The sequence below is a fragment of the Cottoperca gobio genome, chromosome 11 (genome assembly GCF_900634415.1).
Source record: "Cottoperca gobio chromosome 11, fCotGob3.1, whole genome shotgun sequence".
NCBI lineage: Eukaryota > Metazoa > Chordata > Actinopteri > Perciformes > Bovichtidae > Cottoperca > Cottoperca gobio.
The window spans coordinates 15,550,686-15,569,916 of NC_041365.1; the positions used below are offsets into that span (position 1 = coordinate 15,550,686).

General features: G+C 43.6%; 1 protein-coding gene across 1 annotated transcript in view; it reads right to left on the reverse strand.

The window, feature by feature from the left end:
* macf1a (microtubule actin crosslinking factor 1a) overlaps positions 1-19,231 on the reverse strand; it is a 116,211-nt gene that overhangs the window by 28,653 nt on the left and 68,327 nt on the right. The window contains 11 exon segments of the mRNA XM_029443822.1: positions 1-56; positions 168-395; positions 545-751; positions 1,484-1,710; positions 2,382-2,466; positions 2,868-3,008; positions 3,010-3,195; positions 4,003-4,162; positions 4,724-4,890; positions 5,739-5,909; positions 6,542-6,703. The exon segment at positions 1-56 is cut by the window's left edge and continues 163 nt beyond it. Coding sequence (XP_029299682.1) covers positions 1-56; positions 168-395; positions 545-751; positions 1,484-1,710; positions 2,382-2,466; positions 2,868-3,008; positions 3,010-3,195; positions 4,003-4,162; positions 4,724-4,890; positions 5,739-5,909; positions 6,542-6,703 — 1,790 coding nt within the window.

Consider the following 19,231-nt stretch of genomic DNA (forward strand, 5'->3'; position numbering starts at 1 on the left):
TCACTGTGGCTCTGACTCACTGAATCATATCGAGCACTGAGAGAATCTGTCTTCACCTGAAGAAGAAGAAACATAAAGATATCAGTCTGCACTTTCCACAGATGACTGGTCAGTTCAACTATTTAAATTTCCCATGTACAGGCACTTTTCCATCATCAGTGACTCACTATGAGTGCGTCCTTCTGGGCGTCGCTGCAGGTTTCCAGGATGTCATCTTTGGTGCTGAGCAGCTGATCCACAGTGTCTTTGTGTCGGATGATGTCGATGTTGAAGGCCCTCTGCACCTGCATCTGGGCCACCGTCACGTCAGGCTCCAGGCTCAGGGGCCCCAGAGACGCCAGTTTACGCTCCGTCTCCCTGACCCAGGCCAGCTCTGCATCCACTGCCTCCTCATACTGAAAGGAGGAGTTAGCATTTAGCAGGTTTAACTCCTAGGGCTGTCATGATATCAGGTTTTCACTACACGATTATCGTGGCTGTAAGAATTCACAATGACGATAATATTGCATCTTTATCATTCGTCTTTACACATAGGTTGCAGTACCTGCTGTGACCTCTGGATGGCAGCTTGTACCAGCTTCACACGCTGAGTGATGGTTTCATCAGACTGGCGGTAGCGCTGGTTGGCATCGGCGACCAGGCGGTCGAGGCCCTCGCGGGCTCGCCACGGCACCAGATCCAGCAGGGCGCCACCCACCTCGTTCACCGTATCCAACACCAGACGCTTCTCTGCCGACACTTTCTTCAGCTCCTGCAAAAGTGAAAGTAAAGGATTAGCAATATGGACTTTATGTCTTCATAATATGGTTGCGGTACTTGTGTGTGGTAAACTGGAAGCCTATTGAGTGGTAAAACCTGACATTGGCTTTGTAGAGTGAAAAAATTGGATGGCAGCAACAAATTAAATTGCAATGATTTTTTTTTAAAACAAATTCAATAGCTTTTACAAACTGTTATTGAGTTCCAAGAATCAATATTACCATGGTAACTGTGGGTGGGCTGATATTGGAATGGCTGAAAATGTCATTACAAAAACGAGCGTTCATCAAATGAGTTGTTCCTTTCAAATAAAATGTATATTTATTCTATTATGGGAAAATACAAATTGTAAAATGTGGATGATTGTCAAAACAACAACTCTTTTAGAACAAATCCATGAAATGTGTGTGTACAAGAGAACAGATGTGTCGATATCGATTCTTATGCTGTTCTTCTAAACACTCATTATAAACTAAGTGACTCACAGCCAGTTTATAATATACCAGGAAGCAGTTAGTGTTATGTGAAATGCTAAAACAAAGACATCATCACATGTAAGAACTGTCACTTAACTGTTGTAATTAAACTGCCATGTGTTGATGGGTTATTATAAAGACATTTTCTGAGTGGAATGTTTCTACAGTCTCCTTTATGGGGAAAACAAATCCAATTTCTTCCAAATCATTAAAAAAAGAAATGGATATCCATCTCATACTGCACCCACCTTCTGTCTCTCCTGGTAGGTGGGTGTGGCGTCGGGCTCCATGTTGTTGAGCTCCGCCTCCACGCCGTCCAGCCACTGGTTGAGGTCGACGTGGGCGCTGGCGAATCTCGTGGCCAGCTGCAGCGCCTGCTCCAGGGTGCGGAGGGCCTTGCTGCTGCCGGCCGTCATCTCAGCGTAGCGAGACTTGATGCCGTCCAGCTTCTCCTGGATCAGGAGAACTTCCTCACCTGCAGGAGGCCACACGGGTCAGGTTACGCACTGTCCATGTTTTCATAAATCTTATCAGTCTGGATCCAACAGTGAATAGCAAAAACTTCTTGAATTTATAGTTTTAAATTTCTATCAATTTGTGGGAATCTTGCCCTTTGTTTACTGTTAACTACTTATTAACCACAACACCAAGTCAAATTCCTTATAAGTGCATACTTAAATATCCAATTTGTCGGTCTTAATTCTTATATTATCTCGTAAAATTCACCATCACAAATACGTTCTGCTAAATCTCACAGCACCCTCGGGTGGACAGGCCTGCATTCCTCTCATTGCCATAACATTTGACAAATAAATAATTCATGGGGTAGACTGACAATCATCGCGCTAATAACGCTAACAGTCAGCATGGCTAATATCACGAGAAGAGAGACACAAACCAGATGTTACAGTTCGGTTCACCGCTGGTGTAAGAATGCGTGGTTTGGATGTGAAACTACAACTACATGAAAACTGTGTTTTGGTTTCTTTGTAATGTGATTCTGTCACTAAGATTCACAACGTAAGATTTATATTATTACAGAATATTGACTGCTTTATTGATCTGGTTGCTAATCATCAACATGTATAAAAGATACATGTCGGACACTTTGAGAAAAGATGAAGAACATGATGAGTCTGACATCACCTGTGGTCTGTTTGAGTAGCGCTTGTCCGTTCTTGATGGCCTGGTCCACCGTCTTCTTCCTGCTCACAATCTCTTCATTTAGAGACTGAGGGCAGAAAGAAAGTGAAAGTTAACCTCCAGTAGATAATATACATTGTTCTTTTTTGGCTCCAGAATAAATCAGTACAATGTGCATCCTTTAATTCAATTAACTGTTCAAAAAAGTTTAAATAAGAAAACTACACCAGTGTTTGTGATTCCTGTCAAAGGTGAAGCAAACGCTAAAATAACAAAAAGGTACTGAGGGTAATTATTCTCTCACGTGTAAATAATGTCATACATGGATATCTTAATGATGTATCTATATGAAAGAGCATTTACTTGATTCAAAATATAATATTATTATGATTCTACATGTATACTGAAGCCCTTTTCCTAATACACGTACTAACTTCTGCTCACATGTTTTGGAAGGACTAACTATGGTGAGTGTTCATGAAGTCGTACCAGGGTGTGTTTGTGCTGCTCGGCCAGCAGCTGATGCTGGTAGCTCTGCACGGAGACCTGACTCAGCCTCTGAGCAACCTCTGCCAGCCAGTTCAGCACTTCAACCTCATCCTCCCCAAACAGCTGAGCGTTAGCCAGCGCCTTGATCCAGCATGGCCGCCCGCCTGGAGCACCAACCAGTGAGCTCTGAGTGACCTGACCTCACCGCCCCCACGCGCTCGCTTAGCCAATCGCGATCTGCCGCGCAGCTGAGCGGGGTCAGCGTTTGGCCGAGGGACTCGAGGCGGTCAACCTCGGCTTCACGTGAGGACACGTCGTCTTGGACCGCCTGGGAGATATGCATGTGTGTGTGTGTGTGTGTGTGTGTGTGGTTGAGGGGAGGGTGAAGGGAAGTGAGAAAAGAACAGCAAAATAAAAGAAAAACAGATGGATAAAAACTCAAAATATGAGCATGCAAATGACAAATCATAGATTGACAGGAAATCATAAAACTTCAATGAATGAATGAGAACAACTTAAAAAGAACAAACAAATGGGTGCAATATGTCAAAAGAGCATCTTTATTATTATTATTATTATTATTATTATTATTATTATTATTATTATTATTATCCCTTGAAAATGTAAAGAAACAGACTATGAATCAACCAAAATGAAAATAAGGCTTAGAGACTATATTTCTGTTACAAGATACTTTTATTATTCCTGGCTTTGAACATGTGATGGATGTAATAACAAGGCATTCTGAAATAAAACAAACTAATGATACAACTGAGATGAAAACTTAAAACATAACTTGCACACACATGCATGTTGTAAGAGGGTATGTTTGGGTTGTAAAGGAATGTTTTGTGGATCGTGTGACCTTGTGTTTCCTCTTCCAGCATCTTTCCATTGAATTAAATAGGATTACATTAAGTGTATGTAATGTTATCATGTCCACAGTTAAGAGCATCTTCCTATAAACTCAACCTACCTTTTCCTAGGTGAAGGGGTGAGAGACTTTTTGCTATTTAGATGACACTATCCGGAAAAACTGCAAGGATTGAGTCTCCTGCTCATTGACACACATACAAATTGACCTTGGTGACCTTTCCATGAGAGGGTCTCTGTAACAAAGGGGGCCAAACGGTACCTTGTGCTTAACGATCTGCTGGGTGATCTTGGCCGTCTGGGTTCCCATGGGCTCGGCGGAGCTCAGGCGTCTCTCGGTGGCACTCAGCCACTCTCCCAGTGGCTCCAGGCCTTCGTGGAACTGAAGAGCCAAAACCTGCAGCTCCTCCAACTGCCTCTGCCTGCAGGACGGGACAACGACGGAACGGGACGGGACGGGACGGGGGGTTATCGGTGTTTTTATTGCTTTCACTGTTTTTTTTTGTGTGTGATACAGCTGTCATCTATTTTAACAAACTCAGTTTATTACATTTTCGTGAAGTTTTTATGATATATTATTACATTTTAAAAAGAATTTCATGCACAGACAACAGTTACTATTGTAGTGTGTTTGAGACTATTATCTGTGCTATTATCTGTGTTGCCTTTTCAAAAGGGTAAAATAGGCAGAATTGATCATTTGGAAGTGTCGGGTTGTACCCAATAGTTCGAAACTCCATTCATAACGCTGACATTGAACTTCTAAACATTTGAATACAGCGCAGCATGTTGAGAAGTGTCAACAATCTTCAAGATACAGAACTGGAATCCCAAGAAAGTCAGGAGCTTCAATGAGAGAGCAATATGATACCTTAGTATTGATGCTACAGGGAAATTAATCATTGTTTCACTCCACGGGGAAGTCAGAGATCCTCCCCCCCCTGAAGCCCCCCCCCCCCCCTTAGTGCTCAGAGGAGACTTACCTGCCGCTGGCCTTGTCCAGCAGGTCACACCACCTCTCTGCCAGACACTGGAGCTGGGTCTGAATCTTCTCCCGGTCCTGAGTGTCGGCTGTGGCTGCGATCCTCTCTCCCTCAGCTCGGATCATCTCCACCGTCGGCCGGCGGTCGTCTAACAATCTCTGGAGCAGCTGGAGGAAGAGAAACGCACACAGTTATACCAAGAAATCATCTTCAAAGAAGGTTTTCTTTACAGCAGCAATTAGGTTCAACCCTAGGCCACATCGTTCAGCATTGTTCATGTATCTATATGAAATATTAAACATTTAACATTTAACAGGTGTAGGATCCAACTGCTTGAAGATCATAAACAACACACATGAACGTACTTCCTTCCTGCTCAGATCGCAGCCTCTCGCTCTACTTTGAACCTACAGCTCGGTTCAGCCCCTGGAATGCACTTCTCTACAGTTTACTCTCTTTCTCAGCCAAACGGCGACACCACTCTTTGTCACGGATGTAAACACGTGTGATTGATCGCTAGTCAAGACTGCGGCACAGTTATGTGAACAAACACAGGAAGTGTATGTTGGATAAACAGGAAAAAAAGTATGTGTGTTTGAAAACAATACATGTGTGTGTGTGTGTGTGTGTGTCTGTTTTTATGCCAGTCTGACTGGCAGACGGTCAACTGGGTCCGTTTGGATGCCAGGCAGACGGATCATTGACTGTGTGTGTGTGTGTGTGTTCTTTTGTATATCTATTGTTGGTGGTTGAAGGACACTGAGGACATCTGAGTATCAATAGTGTCTCAATTCAACCTGTTTGATAAATAGAAGAACTGTTTCTCACAATAATGTTTAAAAGATAAATAATTTATCTGGAAAGTTGAAAGTGAAAATGTAAAACTACAGACAGAATCCGGCGGGACACTTCAAAGGAAGAAGGAGAGCATGTGGGGGGCAGTAGCTTAAAACTGCTTCATGATCACCGCTATCACTTGTGTTATTACTTGTGAGAAGGTTCATCCTCCTCGTACCTTTTGTTCTTGGATCTGGGCCTTGACCACGCGGTACTCGGCTGACGGGGGCTTCTGATTGGCCACCAGCTCCTCTGTGTCGCTCAGCCAGCTTAGCAGAGGCTCCAAAGCATCCTGGAATTTCCCACAATGCAACAGGGCCTCCTGCAGCTGGGCAATCCGCTCTGCCACCTGAAGACAGGAGAGATGGTTGTGAGTTGAGAAAGGAAGTCGATAAAATATACCGTTCAAATATAAGATGTGGAGGACGCAGACAATCATATCAGGTATTTATGTATTTTCACACTAATTGGGATTCATGACGATAAATATGAGCGGACAGGAGGGTGAGCGTCATTCTCATTGTGAAGTATCGGAATTTCCCCGGTTGAAATTTCCAACTTCCGACCTCGGTTCCAGGCGCACGACGCCAAACGTTAAAGAAACTCATGGCTGACCGTAAGAAAACTGATGTTTGCAGCCTGCACACTATTTTGCGCCTTTTCTTTACCTTTTGTGCAGAGAAGATACTTTCAGAGATTCTTTACCGTAACCAGGAAGCTAATAACACTGGCGACATATTTTGACATCAATCTTCATGAAGAACAGGTGTAACTAGATGAAGGTATGTATTATTTGAATTAAACACAGACAAATATACTTAACTAGGTAGCCTGATGTAGGTGCAGTTGGATTCTCTCTCTAAGCCCTTATGAATTCTTCTTCTCGTCTTTCTTTGACCTCATGACGTTTGTCATTGAGGTCAAAGAGAAGTGGTTTGTCATTTCTGACAGTTTGATCGCAGTCATAGAGTGGAGTCGTACCCGCTTGTTGAGTGAGTTCCATCGGAGGTTGGTGGTCTCCAGGTCGTGCTCCAGTGCCTGGGTGTCCGTGTGTTTGCCGGCACTCTGGATCAGACCCTGACCCACCGCGTTGATGTGCTGCAGCTTCGGTTGAATGCTGTCCACCTGCTCTCTCTCCACAGCCTGACAGGAAGCCAAAACAATTTGATACATTTATTAAAACTAATTGATGTATTGAACATGTCAGCAAGAAAAGAAGACCTTGGTTTCAACAGTTTATTTGAAAGCAGAACATACAGTCTGCGTGACAACAAATGGAATTCAACTTGACCACATTATACACCTATATAGAGCAGCGAGTGGATATTAGGAGATGAAAGACAGACAGAGGGATGTGCAGAGATAAGAGAGGAGTGGGAGACAGGAAGGGAACAGGAGAAATGAGGGTGGAGAGAGGAGAAAAAGAGAGGAGGGGGAGAAGAGGATTATGGGGATTAGAGAGTTAGGCGAGTAAGGGGCTGGCTGTAAAAGGCTGAGTCGACACCACACACACATGGTAGAGTACACTAACACACTTGCATGGGTGCACACAACCTTCACTTCATCACACACAATTCACATGTAGCAAATGCACGCACAGCTTCGCCTGTCTGGACACATTACTCACACACACGTCACAGTGGAGGGCTGGAGCCATCTTGTGATGACAATAGAGGCAGCCACCCGAAACTAAATACAACCAGACTTGACTTCCCTGGCCCCGAAAAGACAGCGAAACAGCCAATGCAGCTCCTCTGTCACAGTAAATCTGGGCCACTACTGTATCCAAACACGTACGTACGGCAGCAGTTCTCAATGAGATTGCAATTTAGTGTATTTGTACTTCAACACAAAAGACTGTTTACAGATGCAGACAATTAATCCACTTCCTTTTTTAAAGACATAAATCATTAAAGTAATTTATCAAGCAAAAAGGCCAAATGTCCATTTGATATCATAACATCTTAAATTTAATATATTTGTTCTTTGAAATGGTGGTTGAACAAAAAAAGCAGTTTAGTAACATCCACTAGAGCTCATGGTAATAGCTCGTACTGAATAAAATATTTAGGAATTATGATATTGAAAGTAATCAATAGTTGCAGACCTAAAACAATACATGGAAACACTAAACCCCATTACAACACTGTATGACTTTTCCTAATGTTAAGTATTTATATGAATTACATTTTTCATTGAATAATTTGCAGCAGATCCCTAACCTATACGATCTTGTTCCTGCCTGATTTTGTTAATGTTGTTTTTTAAATAAAGGTTAACAGTCTGGTTTTACTGTGGAGAAAAACAACCCAAAAACCAAATGTAATAAATGTGAGAGAAGATTCTTGTAAACCGTCCCGCTTTCTCCAACACTTTGCCAAATCCACATAAAACATTCACAATTTCACAGGTATTCCAGTTTCCTGAGCAGTGTGAACGACCACAGAAATTCATTTGGTTGACAAATGGGGGTCCGAGGCAGTTATGTGGGTTGAGGGGGGGGGGGGGGGGGGTCGCTGTCACGATAACGTTTAAGAAGTCCTGACATTCAGGAAAGGCCCACAGAGGGAGAATTAGGCCTGGTGGTTTATAATGCTGTGGCAGCCAAACCCCAACGGCCACACAAAGAGACGGACACACACACACACACAACAGATTTTGGTAAATCCATCGCCTGGGGGGAAGAGGTTGGCGTGACAATGCTGAAGGGTTTGTGCAGTTAAAGGGAGGGAGAGGGGAAATGTAGGTTCGGGTTTCTCTGAAATACCACGATGGCCTGGAAGAAGCTGCTACAACAGTCCTGGGTGTCCAACAAACCACTGAACCGAACACAACTGAAAAGAAAGTCGTTCTTCCCCCATTTTCAACACAACATATAAAAGATTTATTTGAGACGCAATATTCTTTCATCTTCTATCAGATCAATCCTACAGCCAGATCCATACAAGCAGTGGATCTGAAATGTGTCCTGGACTATAGTGTCAACACATTTCAGTCCTTACTAGAGGGGCACAATGGAAATAAGCCTTAAACTTAATCCTTGATCATTAATAATTTACCATAAAAATAAAGCAAAACAGTAATTTAATCAATATATGCAAGGGTAAAAAAAAAAGGTGCATTTCTAAGAATATTAGTACATCTGGGAGGTTATATTTAAAGTGATAAATGTAATGTGTCTATCGCTGCATGAGGTAACACAATGGTGACTATGGCCCACGATCTTACAGTCATCTTTGAGATTATAACTTTAAATTCAAAATGTGAAACACCACTGAGTTTCCACTGTGATTATTCTTTGGAGGATTTCAAGGCAAGATGTAGCCAAATGAAAAGCTTTCATTGTGAACACATTCTCCTGCATTTAAATCATTTCAAGGCCTCAGATTTCAGTGTTGAGGATGTTTACAGACATAATACTGAGATGGAGTAGCAGATCGGCTGGAAGTGGAAGTTCTAGTTTAAATATGGCATCGAACTACAGGTTCTCCAAGCCAAGGCACTGTGTGTGTGTGTGTGTGTGTGTGTGTGTGTGTAAATAGTTCAGGATCAGTGCATGTGTTCATGAGAGTGTGTGTATAAATATGTGCGTAATTACATGTGTGTTCTACAGGTATAAATCTAAATTAAATTAATTAAATATGAATGAGCAGCGTGAAAGACTGTGTGTGGGTTTGGATGCAGCTGTGTTGTGGTGATGGGCGTCATAGCTGCTTGAAACAGGAAGTCTGTCGGCCAGAACAACAATGACTGTAGCCGTGACCCGCTCCACCCTCCGCTTTATCCTGGTGTGTCTGTCTGTCTGTGTGTGTGTCAGCGATAGACGGGAAATGAAAAGGAAAAAACAGGGAAAGCACACCTATACATCATCTAAACATACACTGGGATTATATTTTTCGATTTCATTTTAGTGAAAGTTAGTTTTCAAAGTGCATTTGATTTTCTTATAGTCTCTCTCTCTCTCTCTCTCTCTCTCTCTCTCTCTCTCTCTCTCTCTCTCTCTCTCTCTCTCTCTCTCTCTCTCTCTCTCTCTCTCTCTCTCTCTCTCTCTCTCTCTCTCTCTCTCTCTCTCTCTCTCTCTCTCTCTCTCTCTCTCTCTCTCTGCTCAGACTCCACTTAACCAGAGCTCTGGAAAATGTCCCAAATACTTGTCATTCTTCCCCACCTCACCACGCCAGCAGCATGCAGCAACACACACTCTTAACTGAGCTATCAAAGCTATCACCAGCACCCTTGTCATTCTCCTGCCTACTCTTCCTCCTCTTCCTCTCATCACTCATCTCTCCACCTCTTCTCTTCTGCTCCCCCTACCACAGCTGCTTCTTCTTTTCTCCCATCCTCCCCTTCGTCCTACTCAGTCCCTCCATCTGGACCGCACCGGCTTCCTCGCTTCAGCCGCAGTTCAGTGTAGAACACTGGGATGACAGTGGATCTGACTAAAGCTGGGGAGGTGGATACTGAGTAAATACTGTTTGTTCGTCTCATCAAATAGACATCAGTTCCAGAGGCTGTTCAGATGCCAGTGAGGAGGAAAGTATTGACGAATGTTGTTCATGTTATCAATCTGCTTTTGTCTGCTGCTTGACAATTTAATAAAAACATTAGAGTAGAATAGAGTTCAAAATCAGAGGTGAGGGGAGAGGCAGACGTGTAAAGAAGTCGGACAAGAGAACTTTAAAGTGGAGCTTCAAAGATTAATCGATGGACGGAAAATTAATCTGCTACAAATTTGATAATCAGTAAACCATTTGTCATTTCTCAAGCAGGATATCCAAACATGTCCTGGTGAGAGCTTTGATCGTTGTGATGACTTGCTGCTTTTCTTTGACATGTACAGTATGTATATTTTGGGTTTGGTCAAATAAAACAAGCTATTTGAATACATTATCTTGGGCTAGGTAGCATATCAGGTAAGATACCTGTGTGAACACATACATGCAGATAGGGTAACTGTAACAAATCACATTTTCTATCCTGATAATTTTATAAATATTCTCACTGGGCTCAATTTAGAAAACTGAAACAATAGTGAAAACCTCTAACTTAGCCTCACTTTAGGAGTCAACTTTAGGGTACTGACTGTGTGAGAGTATGTGTACTGTACATAAACATGTGTGTGGACGCTCTATATTTAGCTGTCATCTGTCAAGAGGAAAGGAATAGTTGTGTTGATGACGCATGTCTAAAGCATCACTCAAGGACAATCAATTTGTGAATCGGGACAGATGAGGAGCATGTCGCTCCCAACATTTAAAATAGAAGAAAAGTTAAAGAGCACTCGTTGAGCGCAAAGTGAAAAGTAATGCGTGCGTGCGCCGCTTGGTGTGAAGCCACTCGTTACAGCGTATACTGCTATACCGTACACCCTTCCACCAAGTTTCCTGAAAATCGGGCCAGTAGCTTTTGCGTAATGCTGACAACAGACAGATAAACAACCCAACAAACAAAGACACCAAACCCAAAACACAACCTTCTTGGCGGAGGTAATAAAGAAAAAGATATGTGTAACATCTACAGTATCTCAAAGAAATTGAGAGTATGGAGGAGGTTGCCCGGCTACGCAGAGTTTTCCAACTCGTTATCAAAGCTTTAAAGTGGTCCTCTGAACTGCGTCCTCTCCTTTCATCTTCCTTTCCTTTCATAACCGATTTCCATAAGTACGTGATCATGAAAAGAGCTGGTGGTCATAACAAAAACCTGTGCATCTTTAAAGTGTTGCCTCTTAAGCGACCCTCAACGTCACAGTTGGACTGAAGAGATAAAAAACAAGAAATACAGAAACGGGGATCTGCTATTAAAACTGAATGGGATTCAGTTTACTGTGAGCAACATATAGAACACCAGAGGGGAAAAATGAGTCTGTACTATGTGTAAAGGGTTTCACCTGAATGCGACATGGCAGCCAGTAACAGCACCGCTATCGCTATGCTTTAACCTTCACACCTCCCTCCCTCCATTCCTGCCTCAACCCTCGTCTCTCACTCTCTCACTCTCTTCCTGTCTTTCTACCCCTCATCCTTCCTCACACTCCCTCCTTTCCCTTTTAGTTGTGCAAGGAAGGAGGGGCGTTTACAGAACGTTGATGGAGGGGAAAACTATTTTGCAAGAAAGACTTTGCTTTAAGCCAAAGATTGACCGGTCCCGGACATGGGGATGAAGGGGTTAATGGATCCCATTTGAAACCAGTGTCCTTATTTGAACGTCAACATGCAGATACAAATCAAATGCAAAAATGGCCTGCATTCAAAGCACGTTGGCTCAAATCTTCCCACACATCCTTTTCCTTCAGTCATGCTATCACTGTTCTTCCCCTATTTTGGGGGTTTTCATGTTGCTAATCAGCTCCCAGCGAGACAAAGAGAGTGTAATATATGATTTTTAAGAGCTTTGTTGTCTCGCTGTGAGAGAAGGTGAGTGAGGAAAACGCTTCTAATATTTTACATTTTAAGCGCATCTACATCCAATTCCAGAGAGAAATCAAAGTGCTCCTACATTTGCTTTTCCTGCTTGTCTGTGTTCCTGAACACGCCCCCCTCCTTCTCTCGCTCTCTCTCTTCGCAGGTTCATCCCAGAACCAGAATTATCACATCAATCAAAACATAAATGTACGAGCTGCCGACCTGAAGCCACCTGGTTCTCTCCCCGTTTGTCTCTCGCTCTGCTTCAACATCCGTCTTTCAATGGCTCCTTCGATGCCTCTTGTATTGAAAGTGATTTGGAATTTCACACTGTATGTCTTTTTTTTTACTTTATTTCAAAACGAATTTCAAAACCAAAAATATGACATAAAACTGGCAAGAAAGCAGTCTGCTTCCAGTAGAACACAGGTCATGAGCTTCTGAAATATAAATATGCAGGGCAACCAAAAAACTGTTATGAAGTCCAAATCAGTTTGGACTGCATTCTGTGTTCATCCATGTTGACATGCAGCTTAATAAATCATGTTTGTAAGCAATGCGTGTTGAAAATTTCAGGATTTCAATTAAGATCATTTTAGAAAATTTCAGGATTTTTGAGGACCGTTTAAATCTTGTATCCTGTAATGAAGCATGTCATTTGTGCCTTTCTCTAAATCTGCGTATAAGCTGCCACCGGTCAGTCTGTCTGTACTGTGCGTTCCCTTGCCCCACTTCATCAAACAGCATGCAAAGCTAGTCCATCTGTCTGTCTGTCTGTTTGCGGGGCGCACTGTGCTTTAAAATGAGCTCCATATTAATCCAAAGACCTTCTGCTTGTGTGCGCCTGCCAGCATAGCTCTCTTATCATTGTACCAAAGCCTCATGCAGCGCTAAAAGGTGCTCCCCGTGCAAACAATAGCTTCTTCCACCCAACCTCCCTGTCACAACTCTTTTTGTGTCTGCTTCTTTGTCTTTCTACACTCAGTGTGTCTATCTGTCCTCCCCAAACCGTCCCTTTTCTAATGAATTTCTATCAGCAACGTAACGTGAGAATTGCCTGGTGTTTGTTTTTTTGTGTATATTTTGGAGCAGAACAGTGAAGTGGGGCGGGAGATAAGAAAAGGAAATAAATAAGAGAGGCAGACAGACAGACATGTAAGGAAAAGGCAGACAGGTCGGTGTACAACTAACAAAACAGAGCGTGAAGGACAGGACCGTCAGGAGTCCAGAGTTCCACTGTTAGTCCTGGATCATTCTTATCACATATCTAAGTTTATATTCCCAAGGAAACTTCACACACTGTTTGTGTATCCATGTTGCCAGAGGCAGCTCCCCTTACAGAGAGCCACAGTATTTACCTCTCACCTCCTTATCTCAGCAACAACACCATCCAAGCATGGAGGAGAGAAGGGGAGGAGAGGGAGGTTTAGGGGGGAGAGAATTTCAAAATTATCATCCATCATTCAAGTAAAAATAAAGGACCCAGTGTTTCAGTGGTATTGCGTTATTACTGATATGCATACCAAGTTTGAGAATCACTACAGCCATTTTAAAATCATTTTCATTACGAGAAAGTGTGAATTATTAAATGTTATTTGTTTCCTTTTGGTTCAAAACTTTAAATTGGAGCCAAGAATCATGTCTAGAAAAGTTTACTCTTCTGTGTCTGATTAGGATTGTTTTAGCATCATTTAGTAGCTGGCGTTACAAAATGCTGCAAAATCAAAAGTCTCCAAAACCTACAGAATACCAAGTATGCACAGCCCGTTTGATGCATACAAGCCAATCAACAGGGGGGAGTCCATTGTTGCGGTTTTCTTCCTAAATGTTTCTCTTTCTAAATATCAAAAGCTTTTTTCCCCCGAAAGCCCTGTGACGTCGTTACAGATTATTCTGCACTACAGAACTGTACAACTCTGTTAGATCTGAGGGGAATGGACATATGATTACATTACACTGAAGCCAGAGAGGCAGTGACTGCAGACAGAACAAACAGATACGAACTGATAACGCATAAAGACACAAAAATACACTCACACGAACAGACACACATTCATTCTCACACATATCTAGTCAAATGTACTGTACTGACTGACGCAGGGCAGAGTAAATGATTTGTGACTGACCAGTCAGAACAGGCAACTTGTGCCGGATGGAACTATAATGTAATAAAAAAGGACCAGGACCAAGATATCATGGGATCAGGCACATCAGTGCCACCCAATGAGAAATAATAGAGTAACTCTGCCTGACATTAAACCTCTACCAACATACTTGGTTAGATTTTGGTAAGGCTGTACCGAACAATTTATCGAAACATTTATAACGTTGATATTCAAATTCTAAATCAACATTTGAATACTGCGCAGCTTTTCCTATGTCTACTCATTGTGTTTAAACCTGGTATTTCTGGACAGTTGCAGATAAAGGTTGGCCTACACTAATATTATAAGCATTGTACTATTTGTAGAATTAGATTCCAGTGGTGGCTGCGCAGCATTGTTTCAGACTTGCGTTGTCAAAGTCAAAATGTATTGAAAAAAGATAGATGTAATCACTTCCAAAATTCTCAACCTTTTTTTATCTAATGAAATATTCTGCTTCGATCTATATTAGTTTGGTTTTTAGCTTTTCAAAAATGCACCTGTATTACGGCGATCTAGCAGCAATCTAACAGCACTATAAATTACATTTATATTACCACATTAACAAAAATATCTTTCTTTTTGTTGCAATAAAAGGAGCCGTCCTCTCAACTAGCATTATAAAGGGTAGACTGAAAAAACTAGCCAAATTCAGAGTTGCAGCGCAACAAAAACAGGGTTCAGGTGAGGCAAATCTGACACTGAGTCATAGCAGAGCTCCTAGAAAGCACGACAGCCTGTCAAACACACTGTCACATTCAGAAACAATCTATATATACACACACCTTTAAATGCAGCCCACACAGTCAAACACAGAGGTAGACAGGAGAGGAATGACACTACACAAACAAAACAAGTCGACGACTGAATGCAGATGAATGCAGTCTAGTCCGACACACAGTCACACTGAGAGCCCTCTGTGTCAGTTCCATGCCAAGCTAATCTTGCGGCATTTATAGAATATCCATTTCAGAACTATGTCTGTGCACAGCACTGTGAATAACACTGTGTATACTGTGACACTGATTGCATTCTCAGAAATCAACCCAAACAGTGAAAGTCCAGAAGTCTTACTCCAAATACAAACATGCTGCCTCTTTCTCACAAATTATTTAAACAACATGTAAACTTTGGCCTGCTTTACTTCATGCATATGCACCCAGGGATACGCCCAGCACCCATGACTTTGTATGGACACATACTCCATCTACTCTTCTGTACTCTATATACAGACAGTGAACTGTAAACACAACAATAGCGTGCCCTTGAGATAAATGTTGTAAACTCTGCACTTGAGATCAGCATTTGGCAAGCAAGTGGCCCGCAGGCACACACTGCTCTTTTAGCGTCACACAAATAAACATGTGATCAAACTCAAATATGTAAATGCACTGTAGATTTGCACTGCCCCCCACCCAAACACACACCTTTTGCAGACAAATACACAGAGCGACCCTGAGGGTAGTTTCCCATAAGTAGCAAAACCCCCATCAGAGCATCATATTGCAATCATTTAAAGCCCTACTTCTGAAACACAAATAGCTAATTATGGCATCTGCATAACTTTACCCCCCCACATACATTTTCCATGCTATGTCTACATCTGTTACACTCAACACTCAGATACCTGACCCAATTCTTTTTCCATGCTATGGCTCTGTGTCCACAAGTCCACATCTAATGCATTCATTGCTAAAAACAGATTTTTACTTAGCTTCTACTCCTCTTATTAGGCTAAATAGACCAATAAACCAGGGTCGATGTGGCTCAATTTAATTCATTCTCTCTACTTGGCACTGTATTTATGGAAACTGCGTGCTGGTGTTATATATGTTGCAAATCACTCTGGCTTTGTGCTTCTACTAGAGGCTGAATATATAAATGTTAAGTAAACCACGTCCCAGATGCAAGGTCTTTCTCTTATGTATTTTCCCGTGTTGCAATATTAGTACACTATCAGGCTATACCATCAGCACAATACTGCAGACTGCACCAGTATGAAGTTCAGTATGAAGACAAATCAATTATCTTGAATATGAAACATTTAAATAAGAGCATACCTCTGCATCAGTGTCGGCACTTGGTAATACAGTTGTCAATTCATTCTCTGCTTTAGAGCTCCTTCCTGACTCTAAGAAGGGGGCTGCGTAGCAAGGCATGGACCCTGTCTGGGACCAGTCTTCCTGGGGCCTACAGGCTTGTGCCTGGCTTGTGTCTGTCTGTGTAAATAGGCTCTGTAGCAGGCCTGGTTCAAGCTGGTCCCAGGCCTGGTCTGTGAGTGAAGGAAAGTCCAGAGCAGAGCCGTCTGACTCCCAGTCACTGTCCCCAGTCATAGAGCCGAGGATAAACTCCACACCATCCACCCCAGACTGGGTCCCTTCAGAGTACGAGTCCAAGTCCAGCTCCTGAGTTTCCTCACAGGCTGAGCAGGCATCTGAGGGGCCAGGTTGGGGCCGTTCAGGTGCTGCCATGTAAACAAAGCTGTCAGGGGAAAGGAAGGCTCCCTCTTCCTCTGGGTCTGGGGAGAAGAGAGGTTTGGGGACAGGACTCGGTGGAATGGAGTCCTCAAGTGGAGATGGGGGACAGTCATTGGGGTACTGGGGAGGCGCTGATACAGCCAGGTAAACAAAACTATCTGATATCACAAAAGCCTCTGAGTCTTTAGCATCCAACCGAGCACCACTAGAATTCGTTTTAGAAGGTGACTGAGGTAAAGAGGAAGGGGGTGCTGAGTCCGTATGTTGAGGGAGAGAAACAGATTCTGATTTTTGGGTGCTAGCTGTCACTTCTGTTAACGTTTCCAGATCTGAGTCTTGTTGTCCAGACATGTCCAGACCCGAGACTACATCTGTGGGGACAACAAAAGTCTGTGATGCAAAGCGTATCCCTTCTGTGTCACAAGTTATTGCCATGGCAGGGTTGCTAGTCTCTGAGGGGACTGAATCTTCTTGACAGGAAGTTTGAACATCCACATCCTGTGTACATTCATTGTCAATTTCTTTTTCAACCGTGTGCAGAGGCTCAGGGGAGTGATCCATGAGAACTCCCTCGCTGCTGTCCAAACTTGGCTCAGATTGGTCATACACATCCCACTCTGTTCCTAACTCCTCTTCCTCTTTCAATTCTCCCTCGTCCTGCTCAATCTCCTCCTCCACTTGCTCTGCCTCCTCACAGTAAGGGTTCAGAGGGCTACAAGATGGAGAGGAGGCTCTCTCCACACAGTCCTCGCCATCGCGCACTGATGATGCCCCACTATCTGGGTCTGTCTCAGTTCGTGCAGGCCTCACCTGTTCACAGTCTGTCTGAGTTATTTCACTAATACCAGTTCTGTCTGGTTGGGACATGTGGACCCCGCTGGAGTCTGTCTCCAGTTGTTGACCGAGAGCAGAGTCTGTTTGGTAGCTCATCTCTTCTTCCTCTACCTCAGCTTTACCCTCATTACAGTCAAAATCACTCTCTTCGTCGATAAAACCATGTTCCCTTTCACAGTCTTGTGCTCGCACCAAGTCAAAGTGTTTCATCTGTTCTATCGGCTCAAAGTGATTTAAATTGGAGTCCTTTGTTATATTCTCTAAGCCTGGTGCAACGCTATCAGGCTCTACAGAGTTAACTGCATCTAGAGGAAGAGTTCCTTCAAAATCTACCCAGGTAGTCTTTGCTTCTTCCTCTCTTTCCTCTTCCTCTAAACAAGGAAGTGTGTAGGGATCAAGAGGCTCAGGGTCTACGCTCATCTCAACTCCTTCCTGTCCTTCATCCGCTTGACATTGCCTCTCCAGCTCTAGGAAGAGGTCATCTGACTCAGCCCCTGAGCTGGGGCAAGGTGAGGCACTGTGGGCTCCGGGGCCTCCAAACCCCGTGGGGGGAGTCAATACAGGCCAATGTCCAGAAGAGCCTGTTAAATCCCATCCCTCTGATTCCAGAGTTTCCCTAACCCAAGACTGGTCAATTATCTCCCTATTCTCTAATTTAAGAACTGCCTCCCACTCTCTTTCCTCTCTCTGAGCTCTCTCCTCCTCTGCTTTATCCATTTCTTTATTCCACGCATCCTCCTCCTCAAATATTGTGCTGCACTCTTCCTGCTGCTCGTCTTCAAGCTCCTCGAGAATTTTGCGCTCGTCCTCCTCAAATTTGAGCTCAGAGGCTGTGCGTTCGAGCTCACTGCCCTCAGCACCCCAGCCTAGCAGCCCCTCATCACCTCCCTCCTGACTGATACAGGGGGAGAGAGGTAGACCTTCATACATTAACCCCTCTTCCTCCATCAGGAATGGAGATGGAGGGTCTAGTAGATAAAGTGACTCCTCATCTGTGTTGATATCGTCACCCAATAGTGGAGGCAAAGGGGGGAGTACAGGGAAGTTGTGTCTCAGGCCGACCTGGGTTCTTTTCCCTGTTGTTAAACTGCGTGGCCAAGTGCGGGCCTTGGTAGGAGGGCAGAAGACTGGTTTTGGTGGGATGAGAGGGGCATTATCCCCCTGGTCCTGGTCCAAAAGAGGAGAGTCCCTCTCTGAATCTGAGGTCTTAAGTGACTCAACGGGCTCCTCTGGGATTTGCCTAAATCCAGCTTTAGAAGAACTACTAGTCCGTCTGTGGTCCTCTCTTTTTCTCTCTACCTGTCGGGAGATATTGGGGCTGTGCTGTGGTGTATTTCCAGATACCTGGGGTGCCTGAGTCTGGCTAAAGGCAGGTAACCGTTCTTTGGAAGGCGACGGCACTACATGAGTCTGTTTGTGTTGCTTCTGCAGCAAAGGATAAACCTGCTTTTGCCTGCTGAGAGGATGCTGCTGGAAAGGAGGCACAGGGCTAATTGTGGGTGTCAAAGAAGGCGAGGAGGAGACAGGAGGAGTGTGCGGAGCAGATGACAGAGGGGAGGGTGTGTAAGGAGGTAAGGAAGGAGTGGAGGAGGTAGGAGTGGATTGAGGGAGGTGAAAAGGAATGGGCTGTAGAGGAGAGAGAGGAATCCCTGCCACAGAAAGACGCTTTTCTGCTCCCTCAATAGACGAAAACTCAAATCTTTCAGCAAACTCTGGATAACTTGCGGGCATAAAGGCTTTCCAAGAGCGACGGTTCGGATTGTCCCTCTTATCGCAACCTTGATGCCGTCTTTTGGCCACTGCAGCTACCCCACCGGA